This window comes from Salvelinus fontinalis, chromosome 3, assembly GCF_029448725.1.
Source record: "Salvelinus fontinalis isolate EN_2023a chromosome 3, ASM2944872v1, whole genome shotgun sequence".
In the NCBI taxonomy this organism is placed as follows: domain Eukaryota; kingdom Metazoa; phylum Chordata; class Actinopteri; order Salmoniformes; family Salmonidae; genus Salvelinus; species Salvelinus fontinalis.
Genome location: NC_074667.1, coordinates 77,857,778 through 77,875,009, shown reverse-complemented (window position 1 = coordinate 77,875,009; position 17,232 = coordinate 77,857,778). Strand labels below are relative to the sequence as shown.

The window sequence follows — 17,232 nt, the reverse complement described above, 5'->3', positions numbered from 1 at the left end:
GACAGTTCCGGTGACTTTAGGGCTAGTCTACTTTTCAATATATTTGATAATTTATTGCAATGTCTCCGTCTGTATCGCACATAATCGAGAAAGTAAACTGATTTATGACGTAATTTACGTAATCAAAACGTATCGCTCGGAAACCTAGACCAGAGCCACTAGTTTAGGTCTACATCGCCATGCCATAGACCATCAAACTACTTATGAATTGATTCGTCGTGAGAGAGGTAAGGTTCGTCATTTTAATGTAAATGTTTTGGCCGGCTTTTGCATTGCTTGATTTTCTTTGCTATTTCCTTTGTGACCGTCAACCCCTGGAGTTCGAAAGTACATGGGGTAGGCCGTCATTGTAAATAAGAATTTGTTCTTAAACTGACTTGCCTAGTTAAATAAAGGTAAAATAAAAAGTAGTGCGCGCATCGCTTAGTCGAGCCAAAGATGTTTGATAAATAAAGATGTCCCACACAGGCCGTTTACCGTTTTAAAAAATGGTCACAGTTCCGGTCTGCGTAAAGCGTTGCTCTCCCATAGCCACCAATGCATTAGCAGCTGGGCTGGTCCGCTTACTTCATTGACTGTGTATAAACCAGAAAAAAGGAGCGAGTGAGATGTCTCGCTTACTCTTCCGTATCTGACCGAAGTATTGCTCAGTTCCGTCAGTCCCACATCTCAGAGGCCAGATCCAAAACCCTATCAAAGAAACGTATCAAACGTACTATCAAAGGACGCTCTAGTTATTCACACATCAAATGCATTTTTAATTGCTTGTTTCTGTATAAACCCTGCAGAAGTTTGTCCCTAGTAGATTAATACAATTGTGTTGATAGATTTTAATGAGCTCCAAATATATTTTTTATGTAACTAGGAAAGTCGCTAAGAACAAATTCTTATTTATTCTTACAATAATGGCCTACCAGAAAGCAAAAGGCCTCCTGCAGGGACAGAGGCTGGGATTAAAAATAAAAAATAAAATAATATAGGACAAAACACCATCACAACAAGACAGACACCATCACAACACCACAAAACTACAGAAAGAGAGACCTAAGACAACAACATAGCAAGGCAGCAACACATGAACACACAGCATGGTAGCAACACAACATAACAACAACATGGTAGCAACATAACATGGTAGCAGCACAACATGACAACAACATGGTAGCAACACAACATGACAACAACATGGTAGCAACACAACATGGCAGCAGCACAACATGATAGCAACACAAAACATGGTACAAACATTATTGGGCACATACAACATCATAAAGGGCAAGAAAGTAGAGACAACAATACATCATGCAAAGCAGCCACAACTGTCAGTAAGAGTGTCCATGATTGAGTCTTTGAATGAAGAGATCGAGATAAAACGATCCAGTTTGAGTGTGGCTGCTTCGATCCAGTACGTAAATCTATCCATTAATCCATTCGTGTCTCAATGAATGTATCCGTGAATTTGTGGATCTACACATGCACCATATCCATATGTTACTTTTCTCTACACTTCTAGTTCAACAGAATAGCAACACATTGACATAGTCCTCTCTTCCTGGGTGATCCGGTGGAGACCTACCACCTAACCCCCTGCGGAAAGTTCAGAGGTCGAGATGCCCGTGTACCGAGCACTGCTCGGCGCTGGCATCCTGGGTGAGGATGGCGATGATGAAGATGACACAGAGCAGGAACTCCTGTCCTTCTTGCCTGACCTGGATGAAAGGCGGTGTCGCGGTGAGCAGATCAACAAGATCAGAGACTTCCTGAACTCAGCTGTGGAGAGGGAGACAGACCTCACGGTACTACTGGACTGGCTCACTGAAGCACGTGAGTGTCTGCACCTCAAATAGAGCTCATAGGCCAATAGGGCTCCGGACAAAAGTTGTGCACTATATAGGGAATAGGGTGCCACCTGGGACGCAAATCTTATATTGGATATTCAATACATTTTATAGGGATGTCTGTCTATCTATGCAAATTATCTAATACATTTTTTATGTGAGTGAATGTGCTTGTGGTTCCTATTTCCATATTCAAATGACTGGTTGGTGTAGACATTACTCATGTTGTAAACCTGCACAGCCTGGTCTCACAGACTAGACGTAACATAGTAAACGGTACACTCAAATTAGTACGATATATTACATTTGGTATGGTTAACATAAGACAGAAGGTTACTTATTAAGGTAAAAACAGAAGGAAAGGAAAGGAAAGTGGGATTCCTAGTCAGTTGTACAACTGAATACATTCAACTGAAATGTGTCTTCCACATTTAACTCAACCCCTCTGTGCTGGGCGGTTGGATGGGCATATAATGCAAATGTCTAGCAAACCAAAGGTTGCGAGTTCAAGTCTCATCATGGACAACTTTAGCATCTTAGCTAATTAGCAACTTTCCAACTACTTGCTACTTTGCACCTACTTAGCATGTTAGCTAACCCTAACCTTAACCCTTTAACATAACTCCTAACCTTAACCCCTAACCCCTAGCCTGGCTAACCTTAGCCACCTAGCTAACATTACCCTTAGCCACCTAGCTAATGTTAGCATTAGCCACCCAGATAACTTTAGCCACAACAAAAAGGAAGGTATTGAAAATTCATAAAATATTGTAAGAATTGCAATTCGTAATATTTCATACGAATTGTAATTTGTAACATATTATACAAATTGCAATTCGCAACATATCAGACGAAATGGATGATGGACATCCACATATTAATACCCTACTCAATAAATTGGATGCAGTCTATCACAGTGCCATCCGTTTTGTCACCAAAGCCCCATATACTACCCACCACTGCGACCTGTACGCTCTCGTTGGCTGGCCCTCGCTTCACACTCGTCGCCAAACCCACTGGCTCCAGGTCATCTACAAGACCCTGCTAGGTAAAGTCCCCCCTTATCTCAGCTCGCTGGTCACCATAGCAACGCCCACCCGTAGCACGCGCTCCAGCAGGTATATCTCTCTGGTCACCCCCAAAACCAATTCTTCCTTTGGCCACCTCTCCTTCCAGTTCTCTGCTGCCAATGACTGGAACGAACTACAAAAATCTCTGAAACTGGAAACACTTATCTCCCTCACTAGCTTTAAGCACCAGCTGTCAGAGCAGCTCATAGATTACTGCACCTGTACATAGCCCATCTATAATTTAGCCCAAACAACTACCTCTTTACCTACTGTATTTATTTATTTTGCTCCTTTGCACCCCATTATTTCTATCTCTACTTTGCACCTTCATTCACTGCAAACCAACCATTCCAGTGTTATTTTTTACTTGCTATATTGTATTTACTTCGCCACCATGGCCTTTTTATATTTTTATTTATTTATATATATATTTTGTTTGCCTCCCTTATCTCACCTCACTTGCTCATATTGTATATAGACTTATTTTTCACTGTATTATTGACTGTATGTTTGTTTTACTCCATGTGTAACTATGTGTTGTTGTATGTGTCGAACTGCTTTGCTTTATCTTGGCCAGGTCGCAATTGTAAATGAGAACGTGTTCTCAATTTGCCTACCTGGTTAAATAAAGGTGAAATGAAAAAAGAAAAAAAATACATACCATACCCAATGTAAAATATCACACTAATTTGAGTGTCCCAGATTTTCTATTACTATGTTATGTCTACACCTGAGTCCAGGTTAACCTGCAGGACATGTTTTGAATAGGCTACACTGCAATTACTGCAGTAACCCTGTTCAGTCTTGATTATAGGTTCTTGAACTTGTTCCAAGCATAACAATGTGTTCATCTGGAATAGTTAGCTTACTTTCTCATTCTGGTTTCCCACGTCACAGTTTTAAACCTGTGATATGGTCACATAAATCACCATGGAGATATAGGGCACCTTAGGGTCACTATATGGCTAACATGTCCATGTCTCTACCCATACCCTTGTTTAGGATAACCAATAATCAATAAACCAAATCACATTTTATTTGTCACATGCGCCCGAATACAACAGGTGTAATGCTTACTTACAAGCCCAATAAACGTCTCTGTTCTACGGTCTACAGAGGTGTCACTACAGACGTTTGAGAACGAGAGAGCTCCAAAGAAAGAGGGGAACGAGGAGCAACAGGAGGAGGAGGTTACATCAGAATGGATCGAAGACATACAGAGAAAGTTGGAGACGTCTATCAATGATACGGACGGCTGTATCCACCGCCTACGTGGCCTCTGCCAAGGCCTCTTTGATACCGACGTGAAAAAAAAGACCAAGAAGGAGGAAGCTGGTAAGATTGAGGATGAGAAGAGAAACGCACAATGTCTTAGTATTTCTGTATTATTAGCAATAGTATTATTGCTATGTCTCTTGCTCTCCACAGAAGTCAAAACTAACTAAGAGTGTATATGACTTGAATACTTTAGTAGTATGACTGATCAAATCAAAATCTAATGTTATTTTTCACATACAAATGGTTAGCAGATGTTAATGCGAGTGTAGCGAAATGCTTGTGCTTCTAGTTCCGACCGTGCAGTAATATCTGACAAGTAATATCTAACAGTTTCACAACATATACCCAAAATACATGTAAATCTAAGTAAGGAATGGATGAAGAATATACATACCGTATATGTCAGAGTGGCATTGGACTAAGATACAGTGCAATACTATAGAGTACAGTATATACAGTTGAAGTCGGAAGTTTACATTTTACATTACAATACATTTAAACTCAGTTTTTCACAATTCCTGACAATTCCGTATTCCTCGTAAAAAAAAAATTTTTTTTTTTTATACTTGTGTCATGCACAAAGTAGATGTCTTAACCGACTTGCCAAAACTATAGTTTGTTAACAAGAAATTTGTGGAGTGGTTGAAAAAAACACTTTTAATAACTCCAACCTAAGTGTATGTAAACTTCAGACTTCAACTGTACATATGAGATGGGTGATGCAATATTTACAAACAATTAAAGTGACTAAGATTCCATAGAATAGTATAGGGTACAGTTTACACATATGAGATGAGTAATGCAAGATACGGAGACATTATTAAAGTGGCTAGTGTTTAATTTCCTTAAAGTGGCCGGTGATTCCTCATCTATTCTCTATAGGCAGCAGCCTCTGATGTGCTGGAGATGCCTGTTTAACAGTCTGTGGTGTACTATAGAATAGAAGGCAGTATATACATATGAAATGGGGGATGCAATACGTAAAGACAATTTAAAAGTGACTAAGATACTGTAGAATAGCGTGGAGTGCAGTTTATACAAATGAGATGAGTAATGCTAGCTATGGAACATTATTAAAGTGGTTGGTGATCCAATTCTAAAAGTGACCAGTGATTCCTAATCTATGTCTATAGACAGCCGCCTCTGATGTGCTAGTGATGGCTGTTTAGCAGTCTGATGGCCTTGAGATAGAAGCTGTTTTTCAGTCTCTCGATCCCAGCTTTGATGCACCTGTACTGACCTCACCTTCAGGATGATAGCGGGGTGAACAGGCAGTGGCTCGGGTGGTTGATGTCCTTGATTATCTTTTTGGCCTTCCTATGGCATCTGGTGCTGTAGGTGTCAAGGAGGGTGGGAAGTTTGCTCCCAGTAATGCGTTGTGCAGACCCCACCACCCTCTGGAGAGCTTTGCAGTTGTGGTCGGTGCAGTTGCCGTACCAGGCGGTGATAGAGCCCGACAGGATGCTCTCAATTGTGCATCTGTAAAAGTTTGTGAGGGTTTTAGGTGTAAGCCACATTTCTTACGCCTCCTGAGGTTGTGTCTTCTTTACCACATTTCAGTTTGTCAGTGATGTGTACGCAGAGGAACTTTCCACCTTCTCCACTGCTGTCCTATTGATGTGGATAGGGGGGTGCTCCCTCTGCTGTTTCCTGAAGTCCACAATCATCTCCTTAGTTTTGTTGATGTTGACTGAGAGGTTATTTTCCTGGCACCACACTCCCAGAGCCCTCACCTCCTCCCTGTAGGCTGTCTCATCGTTGTTTGTAATCAAGCCTACTACTGTTGTGTTGTCTGCAAACTTGATGATTGAGTGGGAGGCGTGCTTGGCCACGCGGTCATGGGTGAACAGGGAGTACAGGAGGGGGCTGAGCATGCACCCTTGTGGGGCCCCAGTGTTGAGGATCAGCGAAGAGGAGCTGTTGTTTCCTACCATCACCACATGGGGGCGACCCGTCAGGAAGTCCAGGACCCAGTTGCACAGGGTGGGGCTCAGACCCAGGGCCTCGAGCTTGATGATGAGCTTGGAGGGAACTATGGTGTTGAATGCTGAGCTGTAGTCAATGAACAGCATTCTTACTTAAGTATGCCTCTTGTCCAGATGAGACAGAGCAGTGTGCAGTGTGGTGGCGATTGCATCGTCTGTGGATCTATTGGGACGGTAAGCAAATTGAAGTGGGTCTAGGGTATCAGGCAGGGTGGAGGTGATATGATCCTTGACTAGTCTCTCAAAACACTTCATGATGACAGAAGTGAGTGCTACGGGGCAATAGTCGTTTAGCTCAGTTACCTTTGCTTTCTTAGGTACAGGGACAATGGTCGCCATCTTGAAGCATGTGAGGACAACAGATTGGGATAGGGAGAGATTGAATATATCTTTGAACACACCAGCCAGCTGGTATGCGCAAGCTCTGAGGACGCGGCTAGGGATACCATCTGGGCCGGCAGCCTTGCGAGGGTTAACAGGCTTAAATGTCTTACTCACATCGCCCACGGAGAAGGAGAGCCCACAGTCCTTGATAGCGGGCCGCGTCGGTGGCACTGTATTATCAAAGCGAGCGAAGAAGGTGTCCAGCCTTTCCGGAAGAAAGAGGTCGGTGTCCGCAACGTGGCTGGTTTTCCTTTTATAATCCGTGATTGTCTGTAGACCCTGCAGCATACGTCTCGTGTCTGAGCCATTGAACTGGGACTCAACTTTGTCCCTATACCGACGTTTAGCCTGCTTGATTGCTTTGCGGAAGGAATATCTCCGCTGTTTGTATTCTTCTATATTCCCAGTTTTCTTGCCCTGGTTAAATGTGGTGGTTCGCGCTTTCAGTTTTGCAACAATGCTCCCATCTATCCACGGTTTCTTGTTGGGGTAGGTGTTAATAGTCACAGTGGGTACAACATCTCCTATGCACTTCCTGATAAACTCATTCACCGTATCGGTATATGTGTCAATATTATTTTCTGAAGCTACTCTGAACATATCCCAGTCTGCTTGATCAAAACAATCTTGAAGAGTGCATTCCGATTGATCAGACCAGAGCTGAATAGTCCTCACCACTGGTGCTTCCTGTTTGAGTTTCTGCCTATAGGAGGGGAGGAGCAAGATGGAATCGTGGTCTGATTTGCCAAATGGAGGGGAGGGGAGGGCCTTATATGCATTCTGGAAGGTAGTAAAGCAATGGTTGAGGGTTTTAGCAGCGCGAGTACAACAATCAATATGTTGAAAGAATTTCCCAAGCCTTTTCCTCAAATTTGCTTTGTTACAATCCCCAGCTACAATAAATGCAGCCTCAGGATATGTGATATGTGGATTGTTCTCCAGTGAACGTTCTGTGATGATAAAAGGCCTATGGTCTGGGTGAATACTTTAGTAGTATGACTGAATGTTCTCCAGTGAACGTTCTGTGATGATAGAAGGCCTAGGTTCTGGGTGAATACTTTAGTAGTATGACTGAATGTTCTCCAGTGAACGTTCTGTGAAGAATAGAAGGCCTGCATTCTGGCTGAGGAGATTGTATGCTCATAATGGTGAGCTACAGTGTGTATTTTCAGCTCTGAATAAGGGTGTGTGGCACTGGTGGAGGGAGCAGAAGGTGGATGCACGGACCATCAAACGAATCCAGGAGCTCCAGCCCCCTGCTGCAGACGTATTTCTAGAGGACGTCAACCTGGCCACCAAGTCTGCCACGGAGCTTTCCTTCATGCTCTTAGACGTAGCCAAGTCACTAGGCTGCAACAAGGCAATGAATCTGGCCTTTAAGTTCGTAACGGTAGGTCACACACCAGACAGTAATGGTAGATTCCACCTGGACAGTAACAGTAGATCACACACCAGACAGTAACAGTAGGTCACACACCAGACAGTTCTGCTGAGGACAAGTATTCAATCAAAGGCACTTTGTCCACTAGTGTACTGCACTTGACTTATTTAAGTTTGAGCCTACCGCCGCAGAGTTTACCATGAATGTGATCTCCGTCTGGGCAATTGCCATTTGAATGTGCATCGTCAAAAGTGCATTGCACTTGTCAATGATACGCTTTTGATTGAAACCCGGCCTCAATTTTGAATGTATGCACTCCCTGTACTGTAAGTCACGTTGAATTAAAGCCTAAATGGTATACACATACGGTTCGTTATGATCAGGTAGGGCTGCAGAACCTTAACCAAGCATTCCAGGAGCGTACCATGGAAGCCAGGAAGCTTCTGGCACAGGTGGAGGAGCTGCAGTCTATGGACTGTCGCTTCGAGCTGGCCCAGATAAAGATCCAAGTGGGAGACAGTCATATCAAGATGACCAAGATGGAGGATGAGCTTTCGTCAGTCAAGGAGCAGAACGATATTCTACTGTTCCAGATCCAACAGATGCAGGAGATCCCGAAACATCCATTGCCGAAACAGCAGGTAGTGGTCGTTGCTCCCTCAAAAAACGTACAGGGAGCACCAGTTCTCAACAATCAGCTGGTTCCGCAACCAACCCCCAAGGTTAAGTACCCCAAACGGAGGCCGAAACCAAAGCCGGAGCCAGGCCAGCCTGTTGGCGAAGAAGTGGAAGAAGTGGAGTCTCTGGAAGACATCTCAGTGGATCCAGAAGACATCATCGAGCAGGTGGAGAGGAAGAGCATGGATCTTCTGGAGGCCATCCAGAAGTCTGAGCAATGTGTGGTGTCAATTTCTGATGACAAGGACAAGGGGAAAGAGGGTGAGCTGCTAGAAGGGATGGATGCCGCCAGCAGAAAAGCCAAGGCAGCTGATATCATCAAGCTGTACTGCGATCTACAGAGGTCCATCAGAGACTCTTTTAACGACATGATCACGCAGCTACAGGTAGGAGCATATCAGCATATTGTAACGAATTTGGGGGGGGTCAGCGAATGTCAACCCAACACCTTAGCCATGTCGCCATGAAATCTGAATATCTTGATGAGGTCACTAGGTGTTGGGTGAAGTTTCCTGCATCATACTAGCTGACATTCTGCCTTTATTTGATTCTTACTGCAGTTTAGGGGCCTTTGTCCCACTGACATTCTCTCACTTGTGGTGATTCCCCTCCAGGGGAAGTTTGACGATGACATCATAGACGTGCCGCTCATGGACAACGACAACAAACTGGACGAATCAGCGTTCTGGGACTCAACCCAGAAAACCCCAGGAGACATGCTGAAGGAGATCAGCAATGAGATACAGAACCAGGACCGCACGGTGAAGGATGTGGGAGCCAACATACAAGCGCTCTTTGACTTGGAAGGTGAATGGATAGATGGATGAATGAATGAATGAATACATTGCTTCAGCCATTGGAGTACAACAATACATACATTACAAATCATCAAGAATTAATAACACAACGAATTCTAACAACTTACATGGAAATAAGTTGAAGTGGTGTTGGAGGGCCAGTAGGAGGCACTCTTTCCTCTGGTCTAAAAAATATCCCAATGCCCCAGGGCAGTGATTGGGGACACTGCCCTGTGTAGGGTGCCGTCTTTCGGATGGGACGTTAAACGGGTGTCCTGACTCTCTGAGGTCATTAAAGATCCCATGGCACTTATCGTAAGAGTAGGGGTGTTAACCCCGGTGTCCTGGCTAAATTCCCAATCTGGCCCTCAAACCATCATGGTCACCTAATAATCCCCAGTTTACAATTGGCTCGTTCATCCCCCTCCTCTCCCCTGTAACTATTCCCCAGGTCGTTGCTGCAAATGAGAACGTGTTCTCAGTCAACTTACCTGGTAAAATAACGGTAAAATAAAAAAATAAAAATAAATGTATGTATTGTTGTACTCCAATGGTGGTCCTCGTTAGGTAAGAAGACTTTGTCAAACCTCAAGGGAAAGAGTCGTCGCCACTCCCTGAACATCATCATGGACCAGTTCAAGAACCTCAACGAGATGGGCAAGAAGCAGGTCTTTATTTATTTTTCATTCCAAATGGCACCATGTTCCCTATATAGTGCACTACTTTTGACCCTAGCCCTGTGTGACTACATAAGGAACTAGTGCACTATATAGGGAATAGGGTGCCATTTGGAACGCACTCTCCGTAACTATAGCACTTTACTGAAAGCACTTTATATAGGCATGTACAGTTGAAGTCTGAACTTTACATACACTTAGGTTGGAGTCATTAAAACTTGTTTTTCAACCACTCCACAAATGTCTTGTTAACAAACTAGAGTTTTGGCAAGTCGGTTAGGCCATCTACTTTGTGCATGACACAAGTAATTTTTCCAACAATTGTTTACAGACAGATTATTTCACTTATAATTCACTGTATCAAATTTCCAGTGGGTCAGAAGTTTACATACACTAAGTTGACTGTGCCTTTAAATAGCTTGGAAAATTCCAGAAAAGGATGTCATGGCTTTAGAAGTGTCTGATAGACTAATTGACATTATTTGAGTCAATTGGAGGTGTACCCGTGGATGTATTTCAAGGCCTACCTTCAAACTCAGTGCCTCTTTGCTTGACATCATGCGAAAATCAAAAGAAATCATCCAAGACCTCAGAAAAAGAATTGTAGACCTCCACAAGTCTGGTTCACCCTTGGGAGCAATTTCGAAATGCCTGAAGGTACCACGTTCATCTGTACAAACAATAGTACGCAAGTATAAACACATGGGACCACGCAGCCGTCATACCGCTCAGGAAGGAGATGCGTTTTGTCTCCTAGAGATGAACGTACTTTGCTGCGAAAAGTGCAAATCAATCCCAGAACAACAGCAAAGGACCTTGTGAAGATGCTGGAGAAAAGAGGTACAAAAGTATCTATATCCACAGTAAAAACGAGTCCTTTATCGACATAACCTGAAAGGCCGCTCAGCAAGGAAGAAGCCACTGCTCCAAAATCGCCATAAAAAAGCCAGACTACGGTTTGCAACTGCACATGGGGACAAAGATTGTACTTTTTTGGAGAAATGTCCTCTGGTCTGATGAAACAAAAATAGAACTGTTTGGCCATAATGACCATCGCTATGTTTGGAGGAAAAAGGGTGAGGCTTGCAAGCCTAAGAACACTATCCCAACCGTGACGCACGGGGGTGGCAGCATCATGTTGTGGGGGTGCTTTGCTGCAGGAGGGACTGGTGCACTTCACAAAATATATGGCATCATGAGGGAGGAAAATGATGTGGATATATTGAAGCAACATCTCAAGACATCAGTCAGGAAGTTAAAGCTTGGTCACAAATGGGTCTTCCAAATAGACAATGACCCCAAGCATACTTCCAAAGTTGTGGCAAAATGGCTTAAGTACAACAAAGTCAAGGTTTTGTAGTGGCCATCACAAAGCCCTGACCTCAATCCTATAGAACATTTGTGGGCAGAACTGAAAAAGCGTGTGTGCGCAAGGAGGCCTCCACACCTGACTCAGTTACACCAGCTCTGTCAGGGGGAATGGGCCAAAATTCACCCAACTTATTGTGGGAAGCTTGTGGAAGGCTACCCGAAACGTTTGACCCAAGTTAAACACTTTAAAAGGTACCAAATACTAATTGGGTGTACTGTATGTAAACTTCTGACCCACTGGGAATGTGATGAAATAAATAAAAGCTGAAAGAAATCATTCTCTCTACTATTATTCTGACATTTTACATTTTTAAAATAAAGTCGTGATCCTAACTGACCTAAAACAGGGAATATTTACTGGGATTAAATGTCAGGAATTGTGAAAAACTGAGTTTAAATGTATTTGGCTAAGGTGTATGTAAACTTCCGACTTCATCTGTATGTATATTCCTCGTGCTTTTAGCCTAGGTAGCCTATCGTTTTGGTCTGTATTTACACTGACTTGTCTTGTGTTAGTTTTTATTGTTTATTTGTTTTTTTCTTGAGAGTTTTTATGAAACTTATCCCTATTTAATGTATTCTAATACATACAAATGTTACACATTCACTTGACTTGCCTTTTACTCTCTGTTTGTGCTCTAGACAGGGTTATTGTAGAAGAATTTGTGACAACTGCTGATGTAAAAAAAGGACTTTATAAAATACATTTTGTTGATTCATTGCTAGGTTTGCAAATTGCGTCTGACCCTGGAGAACCTGGTGGAGATGCATAGGAAGGTGAACCAGGGGAAGCCTGAGACCAGAGGTCCAGAGGAAACACAACGCCCCCATCAGGTCCACCTCCCCATTCTCTCCCCCGAGGAATCAGAGGAGGAGCTGGAGGAGGTTGAGGTGAATTAATTGATTGAATTTATTAGATACCGTAAAACTTCAATTGAACACAGTCTCAAGTAGCCGCCTGCCCCGTTTAAACGTCTACGGGCGAAGTGAAGGCAGGTAAGGGTTAAGGTTATTAAAGGCCCAGTGCAGTCAAAAACTAGATTTCCTATGTTTTAAATATATTTCCACACTATGAGGTTGGAATAATACTGTGAAATTGTGAAAAATTATGATAATGCCCTTTTAGTGTAAGAGCTGTTTGAAAAGGCCACCTGAAATATCAGCCTGTGTTGGTGGAACAAAGTTTTTGCCTTCCATGGTGACATCACCATGAGGTAAATTAGTTAATCAACTAGCGTTTCAACATTTTAATGAGCAAAAGCTATGTGTGTTAAGGAAATAGAAGCATGACTCAAATAGAAGCCTGTCTCTAAGAAGTGCCTGTTGTGTTCAGTGATTGAAGCAAATAAGCCCTGGGATATTAATTGAAGTTTTACGATAAAAGTAGTAGGCTGATTGAGGATAAAAACACAACAATGCCCGGAGGGTTATTTCCATTGTGGTCCTCATATGAACAAATACACGATTGAATGAATAAATGAACAAACAATTGAACGAATGAATGAAGGTGAATGAACGAATGAATGAATGAACGAACGAACAAACAGTTGAACGAATGAATGAAGGTGAATGAACGAATGAATGAACGAACGAACAAACAATTGAACGAATGAATGAAGGTGAATGAACGAATGAACAAACGAACAAACAATTGAACGAATGAATGAAGGTGAATGAACAAACAAATGAATAAATTAATACTTTAATGTCCCACAGGGCAATTTGGTTACAGGCATACCTGTCATACATATAACATAACACTTACATCTCCCTGGCTGAGGGACTCCGGCAGGTCCTGGCTGAGGGACTCCGGCAGGTCCTGGCTGAGGGACTCCGGCAGGTCCTGGCTGAGGGACTCCGGCAGGTCCTGGCTGAGGGACTCCGGCAGGTCCTGGCTGAGGGACTCCGGCAGGTCCTGGCTGAGGGACTCCGGCAGGTCCTGGCTGAGGGACTCCGGCAGGTCCTGGCTGGACGGCTCTGGCAGGTCCTGGCTGGACGGCTCTGGCAGGTCCTGGCTGGACGGCTCTGGCAGGTCCTGGCTGGACGGCTCTGGCAGGTCATGGCAGGACGGCTCTGGCAGGTCATGGCAGGACGGCTCTGACTGGTCATGGCAGGACGGCTCTGGCTGGTCATGGCAGGACGGCTCTGGCTGGTCATGGCAGGACGGCTCTGGCTGGTCATGGCAGGACGGCTCTGGCTGGTCATGGCAGGACGGCTCTGGCGCTAGGCAGACGGCAGACTCTGGCCGGCTGAGACGCACTATAGGCCTGGTGCGTGGTACCGGAACTGGAGGCACCGGGCCGTGGGCACGCACCTCAGGGCGAGTGCGGGGAACAGGAACTGGGCACACTGGACTCTCATGGCGCACTCCAGGCCTGGTGCGTGGTACCGGAACTGGAGGCACCGGGCTGGAGACCCGCACCATAGGGAGAGTGCGTGGAAGAGGAACAGGGCTCTGGAGATGCACTGGAAGCCTGGTGCGTGGTGTAGGCACTGGTGGTACTGAGCTGGGGTGGGAAGGTGGCGCCGGATATACCGGACCGTGAAGGAGGACATGTGCTCTTGAGCACCGAGCCTCCCCAACCCTACCAGGTTGAATGGTCCCCGTAGCCCTGCCAGTGCGGCGAGGTGGAATAGCCCGCACTGGCCTATGCAGGCGAACCGGGGACACCACCTGTAAGGCTGGTGCCATGTACGCCGGCCCGAGGAGACGTACTGGAGACCAGATACGTTGGGCCGGCTTCATGGCACTCGGCTCGATGCCCAACCTAGCCCTCCCAGTGCGGCAAGGTGGAATAGCCCGCACTGGGCTAAGCACGCGTACTGGGGACACCGTGCGCTTTACCGCATAACACGGTGTCTGACCAGTACGACGCCCTCTTACTCCACGGCAAGCCCGGGGAGTTGGCTCAGGTATCCAACCCGGCTTCGCCACACTCCCCTTTAGCCCCCCCCCCCCAAGAAATTCTTGGGTGAGCCTCTCGGGCTTCCAGCCTCTCATACGTGCTGCCTCCTCAATCCACCGCTCCTGGGCTGTGGCTGCCTTCTTCACCTCCCGAGAGCGGCGATTCTCTCCAACCCTTCCCCAGGGTCCTTTTCCGTCCATGATCTCCCAAGACCATTCCTCCTGTGTCCAGTGCCTTAGTTCTTTTTCTCTCTCCTCAATCCGCTTGGTCCTGTTGTGGTGGGTGTTTCTGTAAAGGCAGTCAATGTTGTTCTCCTCCTCAAACGAGGAGGAGCATGGATAAGACCAAGATGCGGATTGAGGGAAATAAGCCATCTTTTAATGAAAACAGCAAAACAATACACTACAAAACTACAAAACAACAAATGAGACTAACCTTCAACTGTCCTGTGAGGACACAGGAACAAACACCCACAAAAGCCTACTGCCTATGGCTACCTTAAATCTGGCTCCCAATCAGAGACAAATGAATGACAGCTGTCTCTGATTGAGACCCAATCTAGGCAGCCATAGACATAACTAGACAACCTAACAAACACTATCCCATACACATACAACACCCATGGACTAACCAAACACACACAACATACAATGCCCACCCCAACTCACGCCCTGACCAACTAAACATAATCAAAATAACATAAAAATAGGTCAGGAACGTGACACTCAGGTGTAAAAGAGAATGTGTTGTAGATAAACATCTCTTCAGGTGTAAAAGAGAATGTGTTATAAGTAAACATCTCCTCAGGTGGTAGAGAAGCAGAGGAGAACCAGGAGACGTTCCATCCTCGTGCAGAAGACCCAGAAACGAATCCCCGTGAAGATGGCCGAGTCCAGGTCGTGGACAGACCATGTGGAACGCTACAGCTCAGACATGACGTTGGAGGTGGACAAGTTGATGAAGACTCGCATGGTGGGAGTGAACCACATCTTCCACGTGGAATCCCAGAGGTAATGTCTGCATCGCAAAGGGCACCTTTTCTATTCCCTATATAGGACATTACCCATAGGGCCCTGGTCAAAAGTAGTGCACTATAAAGTGAATAGTGTGTGAGGCACATTGTGGACGAAGGAGACCCAGGGGTCTGTATGGTTTCACTCAGATCAAGGTTCAAGAGGGGATCATGTAAGGACAGTTGATCAGTGGTGAGTATAATGTCAATAGGTGGTTCATATAGTTAAACTTGTTGCTTGACTTAACGCTTTTGGAGCTGCAAGACGTTTTACTTTGCCTCTCTAGGTTTCTTTCTAGGTTCCTTCCATCTAGGGAGTTCTTCCTGGTCACTGTGCTTCTGCTTCTGTTTCTACTTGTTCTAGGGTTTACCGGGGTTTAGGCCGGGTAACTGTACAGCACTTTGTGACAACTGCTGATGTAAAAAAGGGCTTTATAAAAGAAATGATTGATTGATGGATGGATTGATGGATTGATTGAAGGGTTCACTTCCTACAGGTGCAACTTGAAGCTGCTCCACCAGGCTGTGGTGAACAGGCATATCTCCCCACAGCTCTACCGCATGGTGAAGGACATAATCATCCAGACACTTAGCAGTGTGGAGAACAGACTATTCTGTCTTATCAGGAGGTTCATAAGGCACAAGGCTCTGCAACACGTCAGGTACTATAGGCTGGCTGGCTGGCTGGGTGGCTGGGTGGCTGGCTGGCTGGGTGGCTGGGTGGCTGGCTGGCTGGGTGGCTGGGTGGCTGGGTGGCTGGGTGGCTGGGTGGCTAGCTGGCTGGCTGGCTGGGTGGCTGGCTGGCTGGGTGGCTGGGTGGCTGGCTGGCTGGCTGGCTGGCTGGGTGGGTGGATTGATGGATGGATGATGGATGGGTGGCTAGTCAGTTGGTTGGCTGGCTGGGTGGGTGGGTGGGTGGGTGGAATGAAGGATGATGGATGGGTGGCTAGCCGGTTGGTTGGTTTGTTGTCTGGTTGGATGGCTGGGTGGATTGATGGATGGATGATGGATGGGTGGCTAGTCAGTTGGCTGGCTGGGTGGGTGGGTGGGTGGGTGGAATGAAGGATGATGGATGGGTGGCTAGTCGGTTGTTTGGTTTGTTGTCTGGTTGGATGGCTGGGTGGATTGATGGATGGATGATGGATGGGTGGCTAGTCGGTTGTCCAGTTGGCTGGCTGGTTGGTTGTCTGGTTGGCTGGCTGGTTGGTTGTCTGGCTGGGTGGCTAGTCGGTTGGTTGGTTGGTTGGCTGGCTGTCTGGTTGACTGGTTTGCTGGCTGATTTAGTACCCGTCTGGCTTTAACATAGTTTGGTCCTAAAATGGCCTCTAGGTAGTTGTAGTGCAGTGGAGGCTCCTCAGAGGAGGAAGGGGAGGACCATCCTCCTCAGTGTAAAACATTAGTAAAACATTTAAAAAGTTATCATTTTTAGATAGAACGTAACTAAATATAATCACGTCAACAAATAATTGATTAAAACACACTATTTTGCAACAGAGGTCTACAGTAGCCTCAACAGCACTCTGTAGGGTAGCACTATGGTGTAGCCGGAGGACAGCTAGCTTCTGTCCTCCTCTGGGTACATTGACTTCAGTAAAAAACAGAGGAGGATCATGGTTCTCACCACCTTCCATAGATTTACATTGGTTGGAGGATGTCCTCCGGAAGTTGTCATAATTACTATCAGAGCTCTTGCAGCATGAACTGACATCAGATAATGAATCTAGTACTGAAAGCATAAGCTACAGCTAGCTAGCACTGCGGTGCATAAAATGTGGTGAGTAGTTGACTCAAAGAGAGAGAAAGACAATAGTTGAACAGTTTTCAACAAATTAATTTCTTACAAAATGAAGGAGAA

General features: G+C 45.3%; 1 protein-coding gene across 1 annotated transcript in view; it reads left to right on the top strand.

Moving 5' to 3' along the window:
- Positions 1-19: 19 nt before the first annotated feature.
- LOC129851504 (protein FAM186B-like) overlaps positions 20-17,232 on the top strand; it is a 30,973-nt gene continuing 13,760 nt past the window's right edge. The window contains exons 1-10 of the mRNA XM_055918102.1: positions 20-227; positions 1,514-1,824; positions 4,025-4,243; positions 7,728-7,949; positions 8,324-9,000; positions 9,229-9,421; positions 9,979-10,079; positions 12,186-12,350; positions 15,173-15,375; positions 15,875-16,039. Coding sequence (XP_055774077.1) covers positions 1,611-1,824; positions 4,025-4,243; positions 7,728-7,949; positions 8,324-9,000; positions 9,229-9,421; positions 9,979-10,079; positions 12,186-12,350; positions 15,173-15,375; positions 15,875-16,039 — 2,159 coding nt within the window. The 5' untranslated portion in view covers positions 20-227; positions 1,514-1,610. The remainder of the gene's footprint in view (positions 228-1,513; positions 1,825-4,024; positions 4,244-7,727; positions 7,950-8,323; positions 9,001-9,228; positions 9,422-9,978; positions 10,080-12,185; positions 12,351-15,172; positions 15,376-15,874; positions 16,040-17,232) is intronic.